We start from the raw sequence: 19,435 nt of genomic DNA, 5'->3' as shown, positions 1-19,435 counted from the left end.
GGATTTTTTTCACTAGATCTCAGTTTTGTTAAAAATATAGAATTACATTATGTTTATTTACACTCACAGACGTAGAAAGAGGAGCGTGTACCAGTTTACTGAAAGCTGCCATCTCGGTGAGGTGCGATTATGAGCGTTTTTGTTTTCTCATTATGTGTCTCTGTATTTTCCATCGTTTTCTGTATCAGATATGCTTTCCTTTTGTTGAGGTGACATATGACGCACCTTTTGAGTTTAGAACTCGTCATTAATGCAGTAGAGATCCACACTTACTAGTTAGGTAATAAAACTCTCAATTAATCCAGACCATGATTAGCAATAAAAACCTGTACTGGGAACAAAGTATAGCTCAATTGAGAGTAAATATATTTTTTTACCAATTTCATTTTCTTAGAGTCCAAACCCACTATTAGACCTGCTGGTTCTGACAGAGCCACAGGCACGAGAGGAAACAGATGACATCCGGACTGCTGTCAGGCAACAGCTCCAGAAAGAACTGATTGCTCTTTTCAGCACCTTGCTGCTCAGTTTCACGGCCGTTACTGACAGGTACCCTTGTGTCTTGGAAGGTTCTGGGACAACGATAGAACTGAGTTTTCTTTTTATTTCCAAAGAGTTTTACTTTTCAGTTGCTTCAAATGAAGAGGAGGAAAGACTTGAATACTGATCAGTTGTTGGGGTCTGTTTCTGACATGGCCTGTTTGCCGTTTCACACACACAGCATTTTGTTGTTCTCTAGGTTTTACTTCTTGGTCCTCTCTTAATTCTCTTCGTATTTACCTGAGTAGTCATATCCATTTCTGTGACTTCATAGACTAGTTTTGCATTAATGATTTTCAAATGTATTTCTGTGGTTCTGACTTCTTTTTTTTTTTAGGTTTTAAAATTAGATAAAATCTCTGTGTTTTAACCATTGATGTCTTTTGGTATTTTCACTGTGTTGTGCAGCTCTCACTATTTAATTCCAGAACGTTTTCATTACCCCAAAAAGAAACCGTGTCCATTAAGCAGTCCCTGCCTCATCACCTATTATCCAGGCCCCTGACAACCAGTAATCTTCTTCCTGTGTTTATGGATTTGGCAGTTCTGGAAATTTTATATGAATGGAATCAAACAATATATGGCCTTTTGCGTCTGACTCTTTTCACATACCATCGTGTTCAAGGTCCATCTATGTTGTAGCACATATTAGTGCTTGTTTCTTCCTATGACTGAATGTAATCCCATGTATGGACAGACCACATTTTGATTATTCATTTCTTTCTTGGTGGACGTTTGAGTCTTTTCCACCTTTGACTATTTTGAATAGTGCTGCTATGAACAATCGTATACAGGTTTTTGTGTGAACATGTTTTCTGTTCTCAAGTATATACCTAGGACTGGAACTGTTAATTCATGTGGTCACTCTGTGTTTCACTTTTGAGGAAGAGCCAAACTTTTTTCCACAGCATTTATACCGTTTTATTTATTTATTTGTTTATTTATTTATTTTTAAAGAGGGTGCAGCTTACAGTGGCCCTTGTGGGGATCGAACCAGCAACCATGGTGTTATCAGCACCACGCTCTAACCAACTGAGCTAACTGGCCACCCCTGTTTATACCATTTTACATTCTCACCAGCAATGTATGAGTATTCTAATTTCTCCATATCCTTACCAAGGCTTGTTGTTATTAAGTCTTTAGAGAATCACCTATTCCAGTCCTTTTCCTATTTTTGAACTGGGTTTTTTGTTGTTATTTTTGAGTTTCTTTATATACTCTGGACATTATTAATGCTTTATCAAATATATGATTTGCAAAATTTTTTCTAATTCTGTAGGTTGTCTTTCACTCTCTTGATAGTGTCCTTTGATGCACAAAAGTTCTTTATTTGATGAGGTCTTCCTGTGCTTAAATCCCAAGACTGTGCTGGAGGGGAAGACCTGATCCCACACACATGACATTTTAAATAAACTGAAGTGTCAAAACAGCCCTGATTCAGCTCAACACCTGACTGGATGCAGAAGATCAGCCCCTAACCCAAGTGTTAGGACCAAAGGGCAAGCCATTTCTGTGAGAAATTATTAGGTACTTCATGTTCAGTAGCTCTTTTATACAAATGTTTGATAGACAGTCACAAATGAAGAGAATTGTGAAGAAGCAGGACCACATCTCCCATGATAAAGAGAAAAAAGTCACTAGAAACAGATCCACAAATGTCAAATATGAGAACTTTAAAACTACCATTATAAATAATGATATTTTAAAGAATAAATATAATAGATAGTAGAGGGAAAGATGGGCAGGATTAATAAAAATATGGAGAATAGCAGCAGAGAAATAGAGGCTGAAAAAACTAAATGCAAATTGTATAACTGAAAGATACAATTTCTAAAGTAAACAATCGCATCGGCTTAATAGCAGACTAGACACAGTAAAAGTGAGAATTAGTGAATTCAGAACACAAGTCAGTACAAATTTCACTAGAGGGACACCTGGGAATCTTCCGTGGTATTGAGAATGTTTCATATCTTGTTATGCTTGTAATGCTTGTAATATGCTTGATTACATGATTATATATATATGTAAATGATCATGTAGTGTGCACATAAAATTTGTGAATTTTGCTGCATGCAAATTATGCCTCAGTAAAGTTCTGAAGACAAGAACAAAGAATCCAAGGATGGTAGAGTCTGTGCATCTGGACCTAGAATGTGTAAGAATCTCCTCGGGGACTTGTTAAAATATTCACATCAGTTGCTCAGGAATCTGCATATTAAATAAGCATTAGGCGGTCGTTGGCCTAGACTTTGAGAAATGATGATGTGCACTATTCTTTAGGTGAGTTTTGATGTCGAGGAAAGGAATGTGTGAGATACCTTCTTTCATGGGTTGGTCAAGAGCAGTTAGGATTTTTGTTTGTTTTAGGGTGGAAGATATGTATATATGCTTATAGGTTGTTGGTCAGGTGCCTCTTGTAAGGGGAAATTAGAGGAAAAAGGTGGGAGGAAGAAGAGGCAGGTAGGTAGGTAAGCAGAGAGGTAAGAGGAGAGAGAGAGAGCAAATGAGGGGCGGGGAAGAGATGTATATTGAAGAGAGAGAGACAGAATTGAGCAGTGCATTAGAAAAGAGTATGGGATAAAGACAAATATGGGATAAGATAGGTCAGGAAGTTAACTTCTGATAATTTCATTTTTCTCTATGAGATGGAAGGCAAGGCCATTTGCCAAGAGGGGACCTTGCATGGGGATGAAAACAAGGTGGTTGTGGAGCTTGGGGAAAGTTTGCAGGGACCAGGAGCGGGAACTCTTTACAGATATGCCAGAGTTTAACTGAGGTTGGAGGTTAGACATCGCAGTAGCACCAAAGCCTTTGGTTGTATGGTTATTCTCCTGTGGTGATGAAGGTAAGAAGAGCAGAAAATGAAACTGATTTGTATATTAATATATGTATATTACATGTTTTAAACTAAGAACATTTTTAGTGGTATTAATTAGATTACTTTGTTGTTGACCGGTGAGATATATGAATTTATATAAGCATTTCTAAAACTTGAAAAGTCTCTGGATGACAGGCATGTAAAAATTATGATCTCTAAATATCGTATATCTATACACTTACAATATTGGGTTGAAATAGGTAATAATATAGTCAGTAGTTATCAGTTTTGGAGTCTAAAGATCTGTAAAACTGAAGAAGGTTTAGATTTTATTCAGTATTTTGTTATACAACGATATCACTTCTTCCAGGAATTACATCTTTGGATCCATGCTAGCTACTTAATTTCAGAAATTTTGTTTTCTAATAGAATATGTCTCTTGATTGTTCTGACAGTTTTGTATAAATTATGTGTCAAACTAATTAAAATCTTTCTTTTCCTTTTATCTTAGCTTTCTGGAAAAAAATATATTTTAGCCAATTAAAAGTTCAATTTTTTAATGATACCGAATGATTACAGTATAGGTTTAATACATGCCAATTAAACTCACTTATAATATGCATTTCATTTTTCATTCCAACTCCAGTATCCATTTATGTAGTTTTTCAATGCAATTATTACTGGTATTTTACATCGTATACCCAAGATGGTGTTTCAACCATGTTTTTTTGAAAAGTTCTGCTCTGAGATGGACTGTCCTCTGCCTTTTCCCCTAGATGATACTTTTCTGATACAGGCAGTTGTTAGGAACCCTCTACCGCCAGCAAGACAACCACCCCTTAAGCCCATCATGCTTGTTCTATGGTTGATTCTTTCCTCCTTTATATATGCAGGAAATGCTTGGAACTCTTTTACGTTTTCCAAACGCAGCTGGCTCTGAAGCTGCTCCAGTGTCTGAGAGTCACGGATGCTCCTCACTTCTATGGCCTGCCTTCCCTCCAGAGGACCTTACGTGGGATGGCTCACCTCACAGCACTTCCGGGTTGGAGCTCACATTCTCCTCTCACGAAGCCACTCGAAGTTTGTGTGAAGTACTTGTCGGGGCTCCTGGAGGTAAGGAACAATAACCAATGACAATAGCAACGATAATAACCACCCCCAAATAATAGTTGTTTTCTGTTTATTGCTTGCTTCCTGTGTGCCAGGCACAAGTGCATTATTATATGACTGTACTTAATGTAGGTTATTAGTCAGTGTTTATATGACCCATCGTAATGGTTAAATGTTTTAACGATTTTCAATGTAAGATCACTTACGATGTACTCATTTTCAGGAAAAATAGACTAAGGCTTACATTTAAGTCTTCTCATTAGGGTAGTTTGTTCATTTACTTACATTGTTTAACAGTTTTATTTGTGAAATACAACACATATTATGCAGGAAATCCATAAAATGTAAACACATAGCTCAATCACTTAGCACACAGTGATTCCCATATAACCACCCCCAGCCCAAACTAAACATAACCGGCACCCACCAACCTCTACTCCTCTCCTGAAGGCTTTTAGTATGTGAGTTTTATGCTAATCACTTCTTGGCATTTCTTAATAGTTTTACCATTTAATTTTGTGTCTGTATAAACAACAATTGCTAATTTGTTTGATTTTGTAAAGTGGAATCGCGTGTCTGGCTCCTGTCATCCTCATGCTTATCAGAGTTGTTCACTTTGCTGCCCATAGGTGGAGTTAGTTTAATGTCATTTTTCTGGAGTATTTCCTACTCCAATGTTAAAGGACATTTGGTTTTTCTTTTTCTTCCAGTTTAGAGTGGTTTTGGATGTTGCTGCTGTGAACATTCTTGTCTCTCAGTGAAAATGAAGTTTTGTAATTTTGTTTTCAAACTATTGTTGATCTGTGGAAATACACTCAGTTTTTACACATTAACATGTACCAGCAATCCTTGTTTCCACAAAGGAAAGGCTTTAATTTTTCACTTTTCAATATGCTCTTTATGGTAGTTTTTTTCAGTTAGTTAAACAAAAATCAAATTTAGGAAGTTTAATTCTGGTCCTATCTTGCTAAGATTTTTTTAAATCATAAATATGTGTTGCTCTTCCTGTATCTTTTAAAATAATTAGATGATTTTTCCTCCATTATTCCATTAAGATGATGAATTTTAAAATGTTAACTTTGCATTTCTGGAAAAATTTCAACTAGGCTGTGATGTATTATTCCTTTTACATATTAACAGATTTCGTTTTTTAATATTTTAAGAATTATTCTACCTATTTTCTTATACAAATAATGTTTTTGGAATTATTGCATCTTATAACACTTTTGTTAGATTTTAATATCAAAAATCATTCCACTCTTATATGTATATTATTTTCTCTTTTTCTTTACATAATGTTTTTTGTCTTTGGAAGAGTTTATTTGAGTTGGTCTTATTTCTTAAATGTTTAGGAGAATTAGATGGTGAAGCAATCTGGTCATGGAGTTTTTAGGAAGATTGTAAATGAGCTGAATTTTTAAAATCTAGAATTATTCAGATTTTTTCTTTTTTTGTGTCAGTCTTAGTAAGTTACGTTTTTCTTGAATTTTACCTGGATTTTCAAATTCATTGCCCTAAAATTATTCGTCAGATCATCTGATTTTCAAAATATCTGTTAGATTTGTAGTGAGGTGCCACTTCATTCCAGACATTAATTATTTCTTCTCTCTGTTTTGTTGATTGGTTTTACTAGTGGCTTATATGTCTTTTCAGAAAATGAGCCTTTGGCTTTGTAGATCCCTTCCTTAATGTTTTCCCCTGTTTTATTAATTTCTGCTTGTACTACTTCTCATTTTGATTTAATTTATGGCTCTTTTCCTAACGTTTTAAGGTGAAGTCTTCATTGTTTTTTTGTTTTTTTTAGCTTTTCTCAAATATCCATTTTCAGCTCTAACTACCTTCTAGCATGACATTAACTGTACTCCTCACATTCTGATATGCCCCATTTCCGTCATCATTTAGTCGGGTATGTTTTCAGTATGATGTCATAAGTGTAACAAAGATGGGGTTCTCTAAGACAGCAGCTTTGCCACAGGGCCCTGCCAGCCTCACATGTATGCACGCAGTCCATAGAGGCAGGGCGAACTGCAGGGTGTCTAAGTCTTGGCAGAACTTTCTGTGATCCTTCTGGAACATGAGAGGCTTGCGAGGAAGTGCTACACAGCCTTTTCTCGTTTGCTTCACTCTCTGGTAGGAAGTCTGTCATGAGCCTGTTTTCTTTGCCTCCTGGATTCTGATTGGCAGGGAGGAGATGGGTGCTTTCTGCCTCACTCTCTTGGGGGACAGCTGCAGGAGTGCCCTACCATCTATGTTGCTGCGCAAGGGACACTGGGAGCTGGCACCTTTGGCTGCTCTTGCTTTGCTGTAATGAACTGTCTCAATCTAAACATGGCTGCTTGTTTCATTGCTGCTTGTTTGGGTTCAGTGACAGCCAGTGGTTGAATGACAGAGAGGGACGGGTAACTGTGTTAGGACTTCAGGAAGGGCTCCTGGAGGAGGTGGGGTAGAGAGAGGTTCTGAAAGATAAAGGAACTGATTGGTAGTGATGGGTGTTCCCGTCAGGGGACGATTTACCAAAAGTATTGATAACTTCCTGTCCTGGTCATGCTGCACGTTACCATGTGCCATCAAACCTTCTCTGTCCCTACCAGATTATCCTTCAAAAACAGAAACCTTTCAGTTCAAACGTCCTTTTTCAAGTGTATAAGACTCTTTATAATCTTGTATTTTGAGTCTTAATCTCCATTTTAATTTTTTTTCATATCTCTTGAAGTTTCAGTTATATTTGGATATTCTCATTATATAAAAAAGCTTATTTAAAGATATGTTTCCTTCATATAGTTTCTTTTCCTTTTTGGGGGGAGGGATTGACAATCTCTACACAAAGTTTAAGATCGCACTGATTCATTTACCTTCCTTTAGTAAGCCTTGTTTTATACTTTCAGACAGACGCTCAGGATATATTACTTGACTGACTCGTCTCTTCTATAGATTATGTACCTGCGGCAGCTAGGATGTACCACTGTTATGGTGCTTGATACGTTGTACGTTATATTCTTATTTTGTTTTATGAATTGAGTGATTAGAATCTAAGCTTGTAAGAATCATCTTTGGATCATCGCCACTGTCCCGTAGCTCCTCATTAGCCTAGCACAGTGATTTGAACATAGTAGACAGATAACAAATTTAATTTGTATTGTCTTACATATGGTTTTTAAATTAGAATACAGTTTAAATAACTGGAATGTAACATAAATGAGTATAAATTATATGTGTTTAATTTTTGTGCTTTCATTATTAAATCTTGCTTTGGATGATGTTTTTATATTCAGCTATAAATCATGCTTCAGATGATATTATCTAGAATTTTTTCCCCAGAGTACATCTTGCTTTTTAAGATTTCAAAATTCTAAATGCTCTTAGCTGAACTATAAAATTTAATACGAATTTTAGTGTAGCTACTCTACTTGAAATAAATTTTTTTTCTCCTGAATAATTATGAATACTGAAAAAGGGCATACTGTCAGTATGTTAATTAGTTATCCCATGCTTCCTGATGTCCGTGATCAGAAATGTATGAATTTTTAGAATGGATATTAGCTAAAGATACAATATTTTTTTAAAAAGTAAGGTCATCTAATATATTTAAAATATAAATCAATTTACAAGTACCTAATTTATAGCATTTGTTGTTACTGATGGAAATGTATCACATCCCTCAGGCTCAGATATGGGTTAGAGAAAAAGTTGATGACTACTGGTTTAAATAAACGTATACTTACATATGGATTAGAAATCTAAGATTGCTCCGAAGTGGGAAAAATGTTCATTTACATTTAAACCATAATTCTAGAAAATCTAGCCTAACCCTGGTAGTCAATAAGAGTTTTATATAGCTAATCATTTCTAAGTATACTTTTCAACAAGATATTTGTAAACTCTTTTACTAAAAGGATACTATAATATTTGAAGAATCTTATGAGCATATTCTAAATCACAAAAATCTTCTAGGAGGACAGCACACATCTTTTGTATAAATTGCAATGGGAAAGCATTTTAAACTAAGAATATTTTAATTGTGGTAAAATATTAATTGTGGTAAAATTGTGGTAAAACATAGCATAAAATTTACCATCTTAACCATTTTTAAATGTATAAACTGAGAATCTTATATACTGGGATACTTTATGTGGTTAGGATTCAATTCAGACAAGTCAGTAGAAAGTGATATATTTATCCTTATTTACCCCTCAAGTAAAGCCACCATGAAATTGTTTACACTTGTTTTGCAGGTCATTACTTCTTTTTATGTGGAACGAGGAGGAAATGCCATGTCCTTCATGGGGAAAGGTGTCACCAAGAGCACGATTCTTTGCTTGCTTCACTTATCCCATGAGATGATGGCCCAGGACCAGAGCTCGGTGAGAGCGCCAAAGGCCGCCAGTCTTCCCAACAGTTGCTAGAAAAGGAATGTGCGATGTCTAACACATTTCAAGTTTGCTATGTGAAAATGTCTCTTTGGACTTTTCTTTTTAGGAGACAAAAATGATTTTTCACAAAGACATTTCTTAGAAGTTGTATATTACACAACTCTGAATTTTATTTGAAATTTATTTTGATTGAAATCTGCATTGTAGGCTACAGTTTTTTCTAAATCTGATCTGGAAAATAGCTGTTCTGAAGAAAAAGCTTTATATTTAACTTTTTAATAAGAAGTTGAGATTTTCGTTTGCCTTGTTTTGGCTAAATAATGAATTATAACCAAGTCTTAAGTACATTTTTACTTTGCTTGGATTTTTAAAAATTCAGAGTTATTTAAAACTCCCTGTATTTTATCCTTAGAAACTTACTGTGTTTCTGTTTCCTTTTTGTGTGTTCTAGGAGTGGATGTCACTTTGGTTCTTGCCTTTGGGTAGTCACAGTGAAGAACACGCTCCTACTCAACAAGGATTGGCCTGGTTGATTCCATTATGGGTTGATCGAGACCCAGAGGTCAGTGTGAAGAAAAATCGAGTCCATTACGTGTAGATTACACAACAAATGAAACAAAACATATATGCAGATACATGTTCATATTCTCCGAAACGAGATTATTTTAGTGACTCTACCTTAAGCTTTATTTACCCCCTTGGGCTGCCATAACAAATAGACTTGGGGTGGGGGACTTGAATGACAAAAATTTATTTTTTCACAGCTCTGGAGGCTCAGAGTCCGAGATCAAGATGTCACCGTGGTTAGGTTCTAGTGAGGGCTCATTTTCTGGCTTTTAGTCGACCACCTTCTCAGTGTAGCCCGTGTAACCTTTCCCCTCTTCGTCATCTTATAGGGCCACCAATCCTGTTGGATCAGGACCCCACTTGTATGGCCTCATTTAAGTCTCATGACCTCCTAAAAACCCTAACCTCAGATACTGTCTCATTGAGGGTTAGGGCTTCAGTATATGGATTTTGAGGGACACAATTCACTTATAGCATGCTCTCTTCAGTCAGACTCCTTAGAGTACAGATTAAAAATAGAAAAAGAAAAAGATTATGGAATCACTTTTTTGAAAGGACAGTGAAAAATTATTGGAAAAGCCCACCCTTTTTCAAACAATTTAGGACAGCTGCCAAGTGACATTTGAGCGTCATTTAGTAGAATAATACCATTACAGTGCAGTTGTGTATTATTAGTGAATTTTCCATTTTTAGCCATTTGCGCACCAGTTTTTTTTTTGTTTGTTTTTTTTTTTGTCTTTCTTTTTTTTAAACAAACCACTTTATTGGGGTATGATTGACATGCAAAAAGCTATACATATTTAAGCTTGGAGATAAGTATGCAGCCCTGAAACCATCACTGCAATGAATGCCATGAACAATAGCCTTCACTTCCAAAAGCTTCCTTCTGCCTTCTTTATTTGTTTTATTTTTGTGATTAAAACACTTAACATAGCATCTTCTCGCCGAGCAAATTTTTAAATACCTAATACAGTACTGTTAACTGTATACACAGGCCATTAATTTCTAAGCAAGAAATTATTAGATCCTATTATAATAAAGCCTTGATTTGTAGAAATATTATTTCATTTGAACCTAGAGGTTACATTCTCCAGACAGATTGAATTTGGACTTGTTGCTTGACTATATTATGACTACATTATTTTTTGCTTTCTTATAGCAATAGTGAAACTCTATTTTGGTATCAGAATTCAGAAGTTTACCAAAATGTGTAGCTTGAGCGGCTGTGGCACTATGCAAATATATTATACCATGCCAATCTTATTCGAAACATTTGTTTTCCTTTAAAATAATTTTTGGGATAATGCTAAATGTTTTATAGAAAGATAATTCCATTACTTCCTTTTGAAAAGAAGTTTCAAAAAAGTTAAAACCATTTGCAAGAAACACTAAAAAATTAAGAACAAAATGATAGATATTCTCTTTAAAAATGAGGAATGAACAGGAATAGGTTCATAAAAAGAAATATAAGCACTTTATGCTTTCCATAGAAAAAAAGCTTGTGAGGTATAATTTTTATAGCTGATTTTGACTTTTTGTGACATTTGCTTTTATTTAACTTTTTTATTTTCTATACTGTTGCTTTCTTGAATTGTGGAATAGAATTTTATTCATTAATAAACTTATAGGGCACTGTTTTCTATTACTGTTTTTTATAATTTAGAATCATCAAGGCAATATCATTAGACTATGATATTTTATATGCCATAAACATTAATAATTTATGTTAGGAAATCCGATTCTTTGATATGACGGCCTTTTCTTTAACTTGGACAGGTGAGGTTCACGTCCCTGGGATTAGGATCAGCGCTGACCACCCTTGAATCTGGCTGTGCGGCCTTGGCAAACAGTTGTCAGAACATTTCGGGTGGGCTCTGGGGAACTGTGGTGAACATCCTCCTGGACCAGTGGGAATGCAGCATGGTGCGCCGGGAGGTATGCCTGTGTGCTCGGCACCGACGTTCTCTCGCCCCTGGAAATCCCTGGGAGGGGCCTCATAAACCACCCCACGCCCTGTTCAACAAGGTGGACTGGCCACTGCCCTTTGTCTCTTCTGCCTGCAAAAATCCCAAATAAAATGGTGGTAGGGAATTGAAAAGGTATTCACAGTAAGTACTAGAGTCCTTTATTCTGATAAGGTTAAAGCAGAATTTGGTATATTTTAATACGAGCCCTTCTCTTTTATTACACGTTGAAAAGTAGTTGACAGAAAAAAAATCTTTTATATTACCTCAGTATTTATCTCTAATGTTTATAAAGCTTTAGTTAAGATAAGGGGCTGTCCAAATACTTTATAGTATTTATCATGTGCCATGTAAAAGGAAAAGTAAACCCTATTCTAATTCTTTTATCAAAGTGATGAGTGATACAAATAGTTTTAAAAACAGTAATTAAACCATGCTTGGAGTCATATAAAAGACAACAGCAGATTCTGGGCCACCATTAGCCACTTCCCGGTTCAAACTACAAAGGCTGTGTTTGTGTTTTAATGCAGTGCTTGAAATTGTAGTATCCTCCTGATTGACCAACTTTAAAGTTTATCTATTGACTTCCAGTTTAGATGGTTGAAAATTTCACTCTCTTTGGATCCCTTGTTACCTGTTATTCTCCCATTATATTACAATCTTTCATTAAAGAGACAGTGTTCGTACTTTTTATGATTATTTAATTTGGTCATCTTTAGGACCTAGGAGGTTTAGTGGAACATTTGTATTTTATATTTCTAGTTAGCAAATATTTTTATTTCAGAGGCCTTTGTATGAGAGAGGGAGAAAAACAGGGGGAGAGGGAGAGAGTGAGAGAGAGAGAAGGAGTGTGTGTGTGGTCTGTGGGCGATGGTAGCGACATAAACATGTATTTCCTAGATGCTACCAGAAGAGTTTATATTTTACACATCAGTTTTGGAAAAACAAAATGCTGGAATAGGAAGAACTATACTTCCTGATGAAATAATTTATCTTGTTAGGTCCTTACCTAACAAGAAGTGCAGTTTGGCTGTTCTCATAATGACGTGTCAGCATGGGCAGTTGACCAGTGATATGTTTTTATTAAATTATAATATATTGGTTATTTCAGAGATGACAACAAGATGGCAGTATTGACTTTTTTTTTTTTTTAAATATATTTCAGGCTGCATTCATTCTTCAGAATCTCCTTGTAATTCCAATGCCTTCAGTAATTATAAAGGATTATACTTGGCAGGTGGGTGACTTGAAACAATTATCAGCCTAGATTTTTAAGATTAATTGATGATAAGTTGAGACTAATTATGATTAATTTGAGTTTAATTGAGTGTATATATATTTAATTACTGAATAAATTTTATACAGGGCAATAGGATCTCTTAAAAGAAAATCTAGGAATTTTTTTTATGCTTGATCAGATTTCTAAATTCATCTCTGTAGTGTTCAAAATAATTTAAGTGGCATTAGTCATAACTGACATGGAGTTTACTATATACGAGGTACTCTTCTAGGAGCTTCACAAGTATTAGCTTGTGTAACTGATTGTGAACCATTATTATCCTCATTTTGTAGCTAAAGAAACTGGAGCACAGAGGGTTTAAATTGTTTGCCCTGAATCACACACCTTTGCTGCCATCCTGGGCAGTCTCTCTTTTACCCATTCACTAGGTTGCCTCTCTAATTTAATACTAACAAACGTGTTAATGGTTAGATATGCATTGATGTTGGCATTTTTTTTCCTTTTCTGGGTTAGTGCACAGTTCAGGTGATAATTAATCTTTCTTTGGTTCCTACTGGATTAATTTTTTGTTTCACGTTCTGAATATCAAGTCTAGTGGTACTTCATTTTTAATAGCCTGCTACTTTTTGGATCATTTGGAGGATAAAAAAAGTGCTCTCCCTGGGGAGATGAGATATGTGTTTTTTTCCTACCCCATTTCCTGTCCATCGATCCTCATCCTATATGTGTGTGTATTTGTCACACTGTTGTATTTGTATCTCACTCCCCAGGTCCTAGATAAATCAAAGGTTTCTGTTCAGATTTTCTTTAGAGTGTATCTTTGGAGGACTTTCTGAATCCAGTGGACGTGCAGTGAAAGCAGCCTGTCAGGCAGTCACCTGCAGCATGAACCCAGGTGGTCATCAAGGCTCGGATCTTACTTAGCTCTGGGAAGGTTCACTTTTCCAAACTTTTCTAAACCCAGGGCATCTCCGTCAGTTACTGAAAATCCCAGGCCACTTGTCCATGGGTTCCTCTAATTTGTTCAACATTGCTTTCTGACCATGATTGCTTATTCACAGTCTGTGTTGTAATACAGTCATCGGAGACAAAAACCAGAAGGCGTACACAGGATTAACATTTATATTAACAGTGTGGTAGTTTTGCTGCCTGGTATCCAATAACTAAATCTTAAAACAAGTGTTGTTTTTGGCTCGTATACAAATCATTGCTACTCCCCTTGTTAAACTACTGACACTTGTATACTCTACGCTTGGTGACGTGCTGCCAACGAATGCTGTATTATTCAAGTAAATGGAATATAAAGGCAAGGTACTGAGATCTGTGGGTTCTGGGAAAGCCCTTGGGACACGACCATAGAACCAGCTGGGGATGCTCATATTCTCTTATAAGTTAAAGACTGTACAGCTCCTTTGTGTTGCTGCCGACATGCTTACTGCAGCTCGTGGCTTTGGTTCATCTCCGGTTGTTCATCCCAGAATTAATTTTCTACTAAAAAGTTGATTTAAGTGAGCTTTTGGAGTCTTCTGCTTTGCCTGTTGGCCAGAATCAAAAATGTTTGAGAACTACTCTCACCCCACACAGCGCTGGACAATGCTGATGACACTTTTGCTAATCTGAAGCACAATTAGAAAAATAAGCCTACTCGTTTAAAGTGTTTTTAATAAATTTAGATTTTCTTTCTTTTTTTTGAGCTCTTTGTAGTTATTTTTTGTTTTTAAGTGTCCTCACTTAGCAGTATAAATAACTGATAACCTAGTATTTGTCCCCCAATTTTGAAACACATTTAGTGAAACTTTAAATCCCAAAGTGGAAACAGCTGCTCTAAGAAGGGAGCATGATAGTCCTCAAAGCTAGATTATGGAATTTTATCACCGCTAGGAAGTTGTGACCTTTGCCAGTTTATACAGCCAGAAAGAAGGTGTTACATATCCAGTACTCTAAAATTGAAACTATCTTTGGTGGAACGATGAAAAATCTTATTCTACACAATGTTTCATTAACTTACCTCGGTGGACATTTCCCAGTATTTTGGAGGACATAGCAGGAAGTAGCACCAGTATCTACAAGCCTTGTAAATATTTTATTTGGTTGAGGTAGATATTTGATGAACGGTTTTACAGAGAATTGCTGTTAACTACTTTGCACAGTTTTGGTGCTGAGTCTAAATCGATGTCCTCTGTACTCGTGTCCCTTGTCCCATGGGGCACTCTGCAGTGTCCTCTTTGTGACTACCCTTCCCACTTCTTCCTCCATGCACACCTCCATCTGTGTCACCGTCTGGGACTGTACTTCTCGGTGGTAATAATTTGCATATATAAACTATGAGTTAGGTAATTTACATATGGGTTTTCTTTTATTGTTGAGTGCTAGAAGTTTACAGGCTTCCTATCCAATGTGGCTCTTCTCCTATTTATGCTTTTTTTGCTTTATCCTTGGTTCCAGTGTTGTCATACCTTTGTTTTTCTTTCTTTCATCCCTGCTGTACTTTTCAGTCGTGTTATGATTTACCTTTCCTCATAATAGGCCCTAAATCTTTTCTGGAACAAGGTGATACGTAAGTCATTTAAAACTTAAAAATTAAAAAAATATATATTTATTAAAAATGTTTAGCTGCTATAATCCACCCTACTCTTCCTCTTCTTTGAAAGGCACTAGCATTTAGTGTCTACACCATTAAAGTGGTTCCTTTTCATGTATTACCTTTACTGCCTTTTTTCTTACTATTTAATTTAATCTTTCTATGTAGAATGTATGTTTCAGGACCGTATCTTTAATATGTTTTGTAAGTGTTTCACTCAGCCCCACCGCAGAGAAGATAGCGCTCCATCAGTCTTTGCTAATGCCTGAAAATGTGCAAAGCATTCCATTTAGCCCATTAGTCTTTAGATGTTGCTAAGTAAATAAAGTTAAAAACCGGGTCCTAATTTTTGTAGTAGCACAATCCCCCATTTATTTTTTCACGGATGCCGAAACGTATTCGAGGTGGGTGATCCCAGAGAGTAGGGGCCGGTAAAAGCCTGTCGTAGCACCGTCTCCCTTGGTGCCAGCGTCCCTAATGGGGGCCTGGAGACCAGGCTCCTTGCTGCCCAAGAACCAGCTCTGGTGCCTCAGCCCAGGGTCACCACAGATCTTTTCTATGTGGGGCACTTCGTCCAGAGTGGTGTTTATAAATATCGGTCTTCATTCAAGGCTGCGTTCCTCTCTCAGGGAGAAAAAGCAGAGACATTGTCTAAGGGACCCTGTACTGTGTCATGTGACCCACCGGCCCAGAATCTTTTAAATCAGTTTCCCACGGTCTGACATGGGTTCGGTACTGCTGGGTTTCGTTTGGGGACCATTGTCACAAATCCAGGTCCCTGCAACTTTAGCAACCAGCATAGAATTTCAGAGTTGCTTTTACAAGGAGTCTGTTGGTTAGATAGGAATTATCTGTGTAGTTTGTTTCAGTTCATTTCTCTAAACCTTTGTTGAGTACCTGAGTATTGGGGACTCACCAATGATCAGATGTAATGCTCTGGGGCTTACGGCATGTGGGGCAAGACAAACATGCCCAGGGACCATCACTGCACTGTTGCAGTTTGATGGTAGTAGTTTACGTGCAGCTTTTGTTTGTGAAAGTTGTTCTTTCTACTTGAAAATTGTATCACATTTAAATGTAAAGGTAATTTCATGCATTTAAGTAATATAGTGAGTTGTCAGTTTGTGATGTAAATATACTTGTTTGTGCTTTATTTAGTTCCTTTTCATGTTTGTGATAGGATTTTGACTTGACACCTGTATTTTTTAATTTTATTTTGAAAAAAATTAGATTTATGAAAAAATTGTAGAAACAGTACAATTTTTATATACCCTTCACTTAAATTGCCCAAATGTTATAATTTTACTAAATTTGCTTTAGCTCTATCTAATATCTTTTTTTGGAACTGTTTCAGTTGCAGACATAACACTTTTTTTTCCCCCATTAACAAGTATGTGTTTCTTGAAAACAAGGACATTTTCTTACAAAATCACCATGTAATTATCAAAACTAGGAAATTCTTCAAATTTTTCCGATTGTCCCACTGCTGTCCTTTATATAATAGAAAAAAGGAAAAAAAAAAAAAGCCCCAGTCAGAATCTAGGATCCGATACAAGAATGTATGTATGGTTTCTTTCATCTAAAATAGTTCCTAAATCTCTAAAATTTATGACCTCAGCATTTTTGAGGTGTGCATGCTATTTAAATAGTTTCCGTAATATGCTTTTAATTAGGTTCTTCTGTTTCCTCATGATTAGACTCAGGTTATGCATTTTTGGCAGGTGCATTCTTCTTAGTACATTGTATGGGGAGACATTCTATGTCTCTGTCCCATCACTGGTGATACTAGCTTTGCTTACTTAGTTCAGGTAAAGCCTGCCTGTTTTTGTCATTGTGGAGCTATAGTTTTTCCTGTGCAGGGAAACACTTGGAGACTGTAAATATCTATTTCTCATCAACCTTCTTTCACTAGTTTTAACTTCCATTCACCATTCTTGTCTGAAACAATTATTACAGAATGATTGCCAAATGGTGATTTTCTAATTCCATCGTTTCTTCTACATTTATTATATTTTACTGTAAGGAAGAGCTTTCTATTCTTCCCCCTTTATTTATTTATTCACTCTTTAAATTTACACTAGTATGGACTCAAGAAAACTTTGTTTGTTTCATGGGTTAGAATCTGTTTTCTATTATTATTTGTTGACATGTTCAGATTGTTCCAGATTTAGCGAGGAGGAGCCATCGTGAAGACTTGTGTCCTTGTAGCACGTCTTCATCAGTCTTGGAGCATTTTCTTGCTGTCTGGCATAGCAGGATGTTCTGGACGGCCCCAGTCCCAGCCTGGAATCAGACATTTTCTCACAGCCCTGATTTCTTTCAGTGCAGAATGGTACTCTGGAATGAGAGCTGGGGTCTATAAATGCTCATTGTACTGGGGGTCACTGTGTCCATGCGCTCCCAGTGGCCTCGGCTTCAAACTGTCTGCGTGTGTGTCTGTTTACTCATTTATAGTGATACATCATTTTCACATTTGATGTGATAATTACCAATGAATATTTTTCACCTTTTGATGTGTTCATCATGAATCATCATGAGTATTGATTTCACGAAACAATAAATGCTTGGTGTCTGAGAAGCAATATCATTTTAACTACATTCGTAATTTGTATGTAGTTAAGGATTTCTTCTGTAACTAGTGTCATTTTTTTCCCCCCTCTGTCTGGATTATATTACAGCATTTAAAAACTTTGTTACATATCTAAGTATTTCTTTTCTGTTCTTGAAAATATTAATTTATACTTCTTAAATGTAATTTTCACTTTGCTTCTAGTGTCTTTTGAATCATAGCTAATGGCTATATCAGTACCCTGACACTAGGAGTAAAATACATGTTTGAAAATTAACATTATAACTTAATTGCATCCTTGAGAACAATATTTTAAAATTAATTGGAGTGTTCTATGACCTACTTAATTTGCTGTTTTCTTTGCAAATTTGTAATGATTTGAAGAGTTTCCTTTCTTTGTACACTGTCCTCCTCAGCTCTCCCTGGCAGGTTTGTGGGTGATCTGGCAGCCACAGCACTCACCTGAGAGCAAAGCTGGTAAGGATGGAGACATCTTGAGACAGTAATTAGACCATGCTGATTTCCCCACTACGCTGGGAGACAGCCCCTTCCATTCCTGACGGTTGCGGAGCGGAGCCTGGCGTGTGCGTGAAGGACTTCATTGTTGCGGCCCTTGGACCATTAGGCATCTGTGCAAAGCTTGAGTCAGACCATCTTTTGTGCATATGCTGGGCTTGGCTGCGCTGCCATAAGTCAGGCTCTGGTGCTAATGGGCCATTGCCAGTAGGAAGCTTGGGCATGTGGAGAGTGGGGATCCAGGTTTCATGCTTAGTTAAAAGAAATCAAATAAAAAATAGATAATAGATAATGGTTATGCAGTATGTACATAGTCCAGATCATGTGGTTTTCTTGGAGAAGTTGAAAATATTTTGAATGGATTTTTTGAATTTTTAAAAGAAATTATTTTTTTCGAGTAATAAATACATATGGTTATTACAAAAGCTCATATAGCTTATAATGAAATTCACTACCCCTCTGCATTCACAGAGACAGCTTTACCTCCGACGGATTTGAATTCTTCAGTATGTTTGCAATAATATGTTTGCTCCTTTACTGTGTCCATACATCGTATCTATCTCGTTTAAACAATGTCCTGCCAATATCGTTGTTACCTTTCTTAGTTTCTCCACTGGTCATCCCTGCTGTTTCTGCTCATGTTCTCTGTGGATCTTATCTCTTGGCTCTTCGTTTACGAGATAAGATGTGGCTAAGCTGTTGCTATCCTTTCATCGTATCTCCTCCCCGCTCTGCTCATCTTTACCAGTTTTATTCTTACTTTTACTTTGTGAAGGCTGTTCACATTCTCTTCCGCAGCCTCCATTTATCTACAGAGAGGTTGATTCTAAAAAGTGGAAACCAGCCATCCCTACAGAGCCATTTGGTGGGCTGTGTTACACTTTATTATCTCTGCTTCCTGGACCTTGAGCCCTCTGGCATGCAGATGAAGAGTCCTGGTATTTATGTATGTACATGAGTATATATGTGCACGCATGCATGCGTGTGTGTGTGTATTAAAAATTTTAATTTGGGTGATTTTTTTCCCTTAGAGTTTCTATTTATTTTTCTTGCATTGTTAATCCATATTATATTTCAAGCTTCTCTAAGCCCTTAAGCATCCTTTCTCTTTAGTTAGAATTTCATTTCCTAGTAATCATTCTCAAAATAAGTGTATTTCT

The 19,435-nt window shown here is 36.4% G+C and overlaps 1 protein-coding gene across 1 annotated transcript in view; it reads left to right on the top strand.

The window, feature by feature from the left end:
* Positions 1-19,435, top strand: part of RTTN (rotatin) — a 126,160-nt gene that overhangs the window by 55,788 nt on the left and 50,937 nt on the right. Inside the window, exons 27-32 of the mRNA XM_033087793.1 lie at positions 395-549; positions 4,252-4,471; positions 8,701-8,829; positions 9,290-9,400; positions 11,182-11,340; positions 12,535-12,606. Of these exons, the coding sequence (XP_032943684.1) occupies positions 395-549; positions 4,252-4,471; positions 8,701-8,829; positions 9,290-9,400; positions 11,182-11,340; positions 12,535-12,606 (846 nt within the window). The remainder of the gene's footprint in view (positions 1-394; positions 550-4,251; positions 4,472-8,700; positions 8,830-9,289; positions 9,401-11,181; positions 11,341-12,534; positions 12,607-19,435) is intronic.

Source organism: Rhinolophus ferrumequinum, chromosome 19 (assembly GCF_004115265.2).
Source record: "Rhinolophus ferrumequinum isolate MPI-CBG mRhiFer1 chromosome 19, mRhiFer1_v1.p, whole genome shotgun sequence".
Classification (NCBI taxonomy): Eukaryota; Metazoa; Chordata; class Mammalia; order Chiroptera; family Rhinolophidae; genus Rhinolophus; species Rhinolophus ferrumequinum.
Note: the sequence above shows the minus strand (reverse complement) of the source record. Positions and strands in the feature narration are given on the sequence as shown.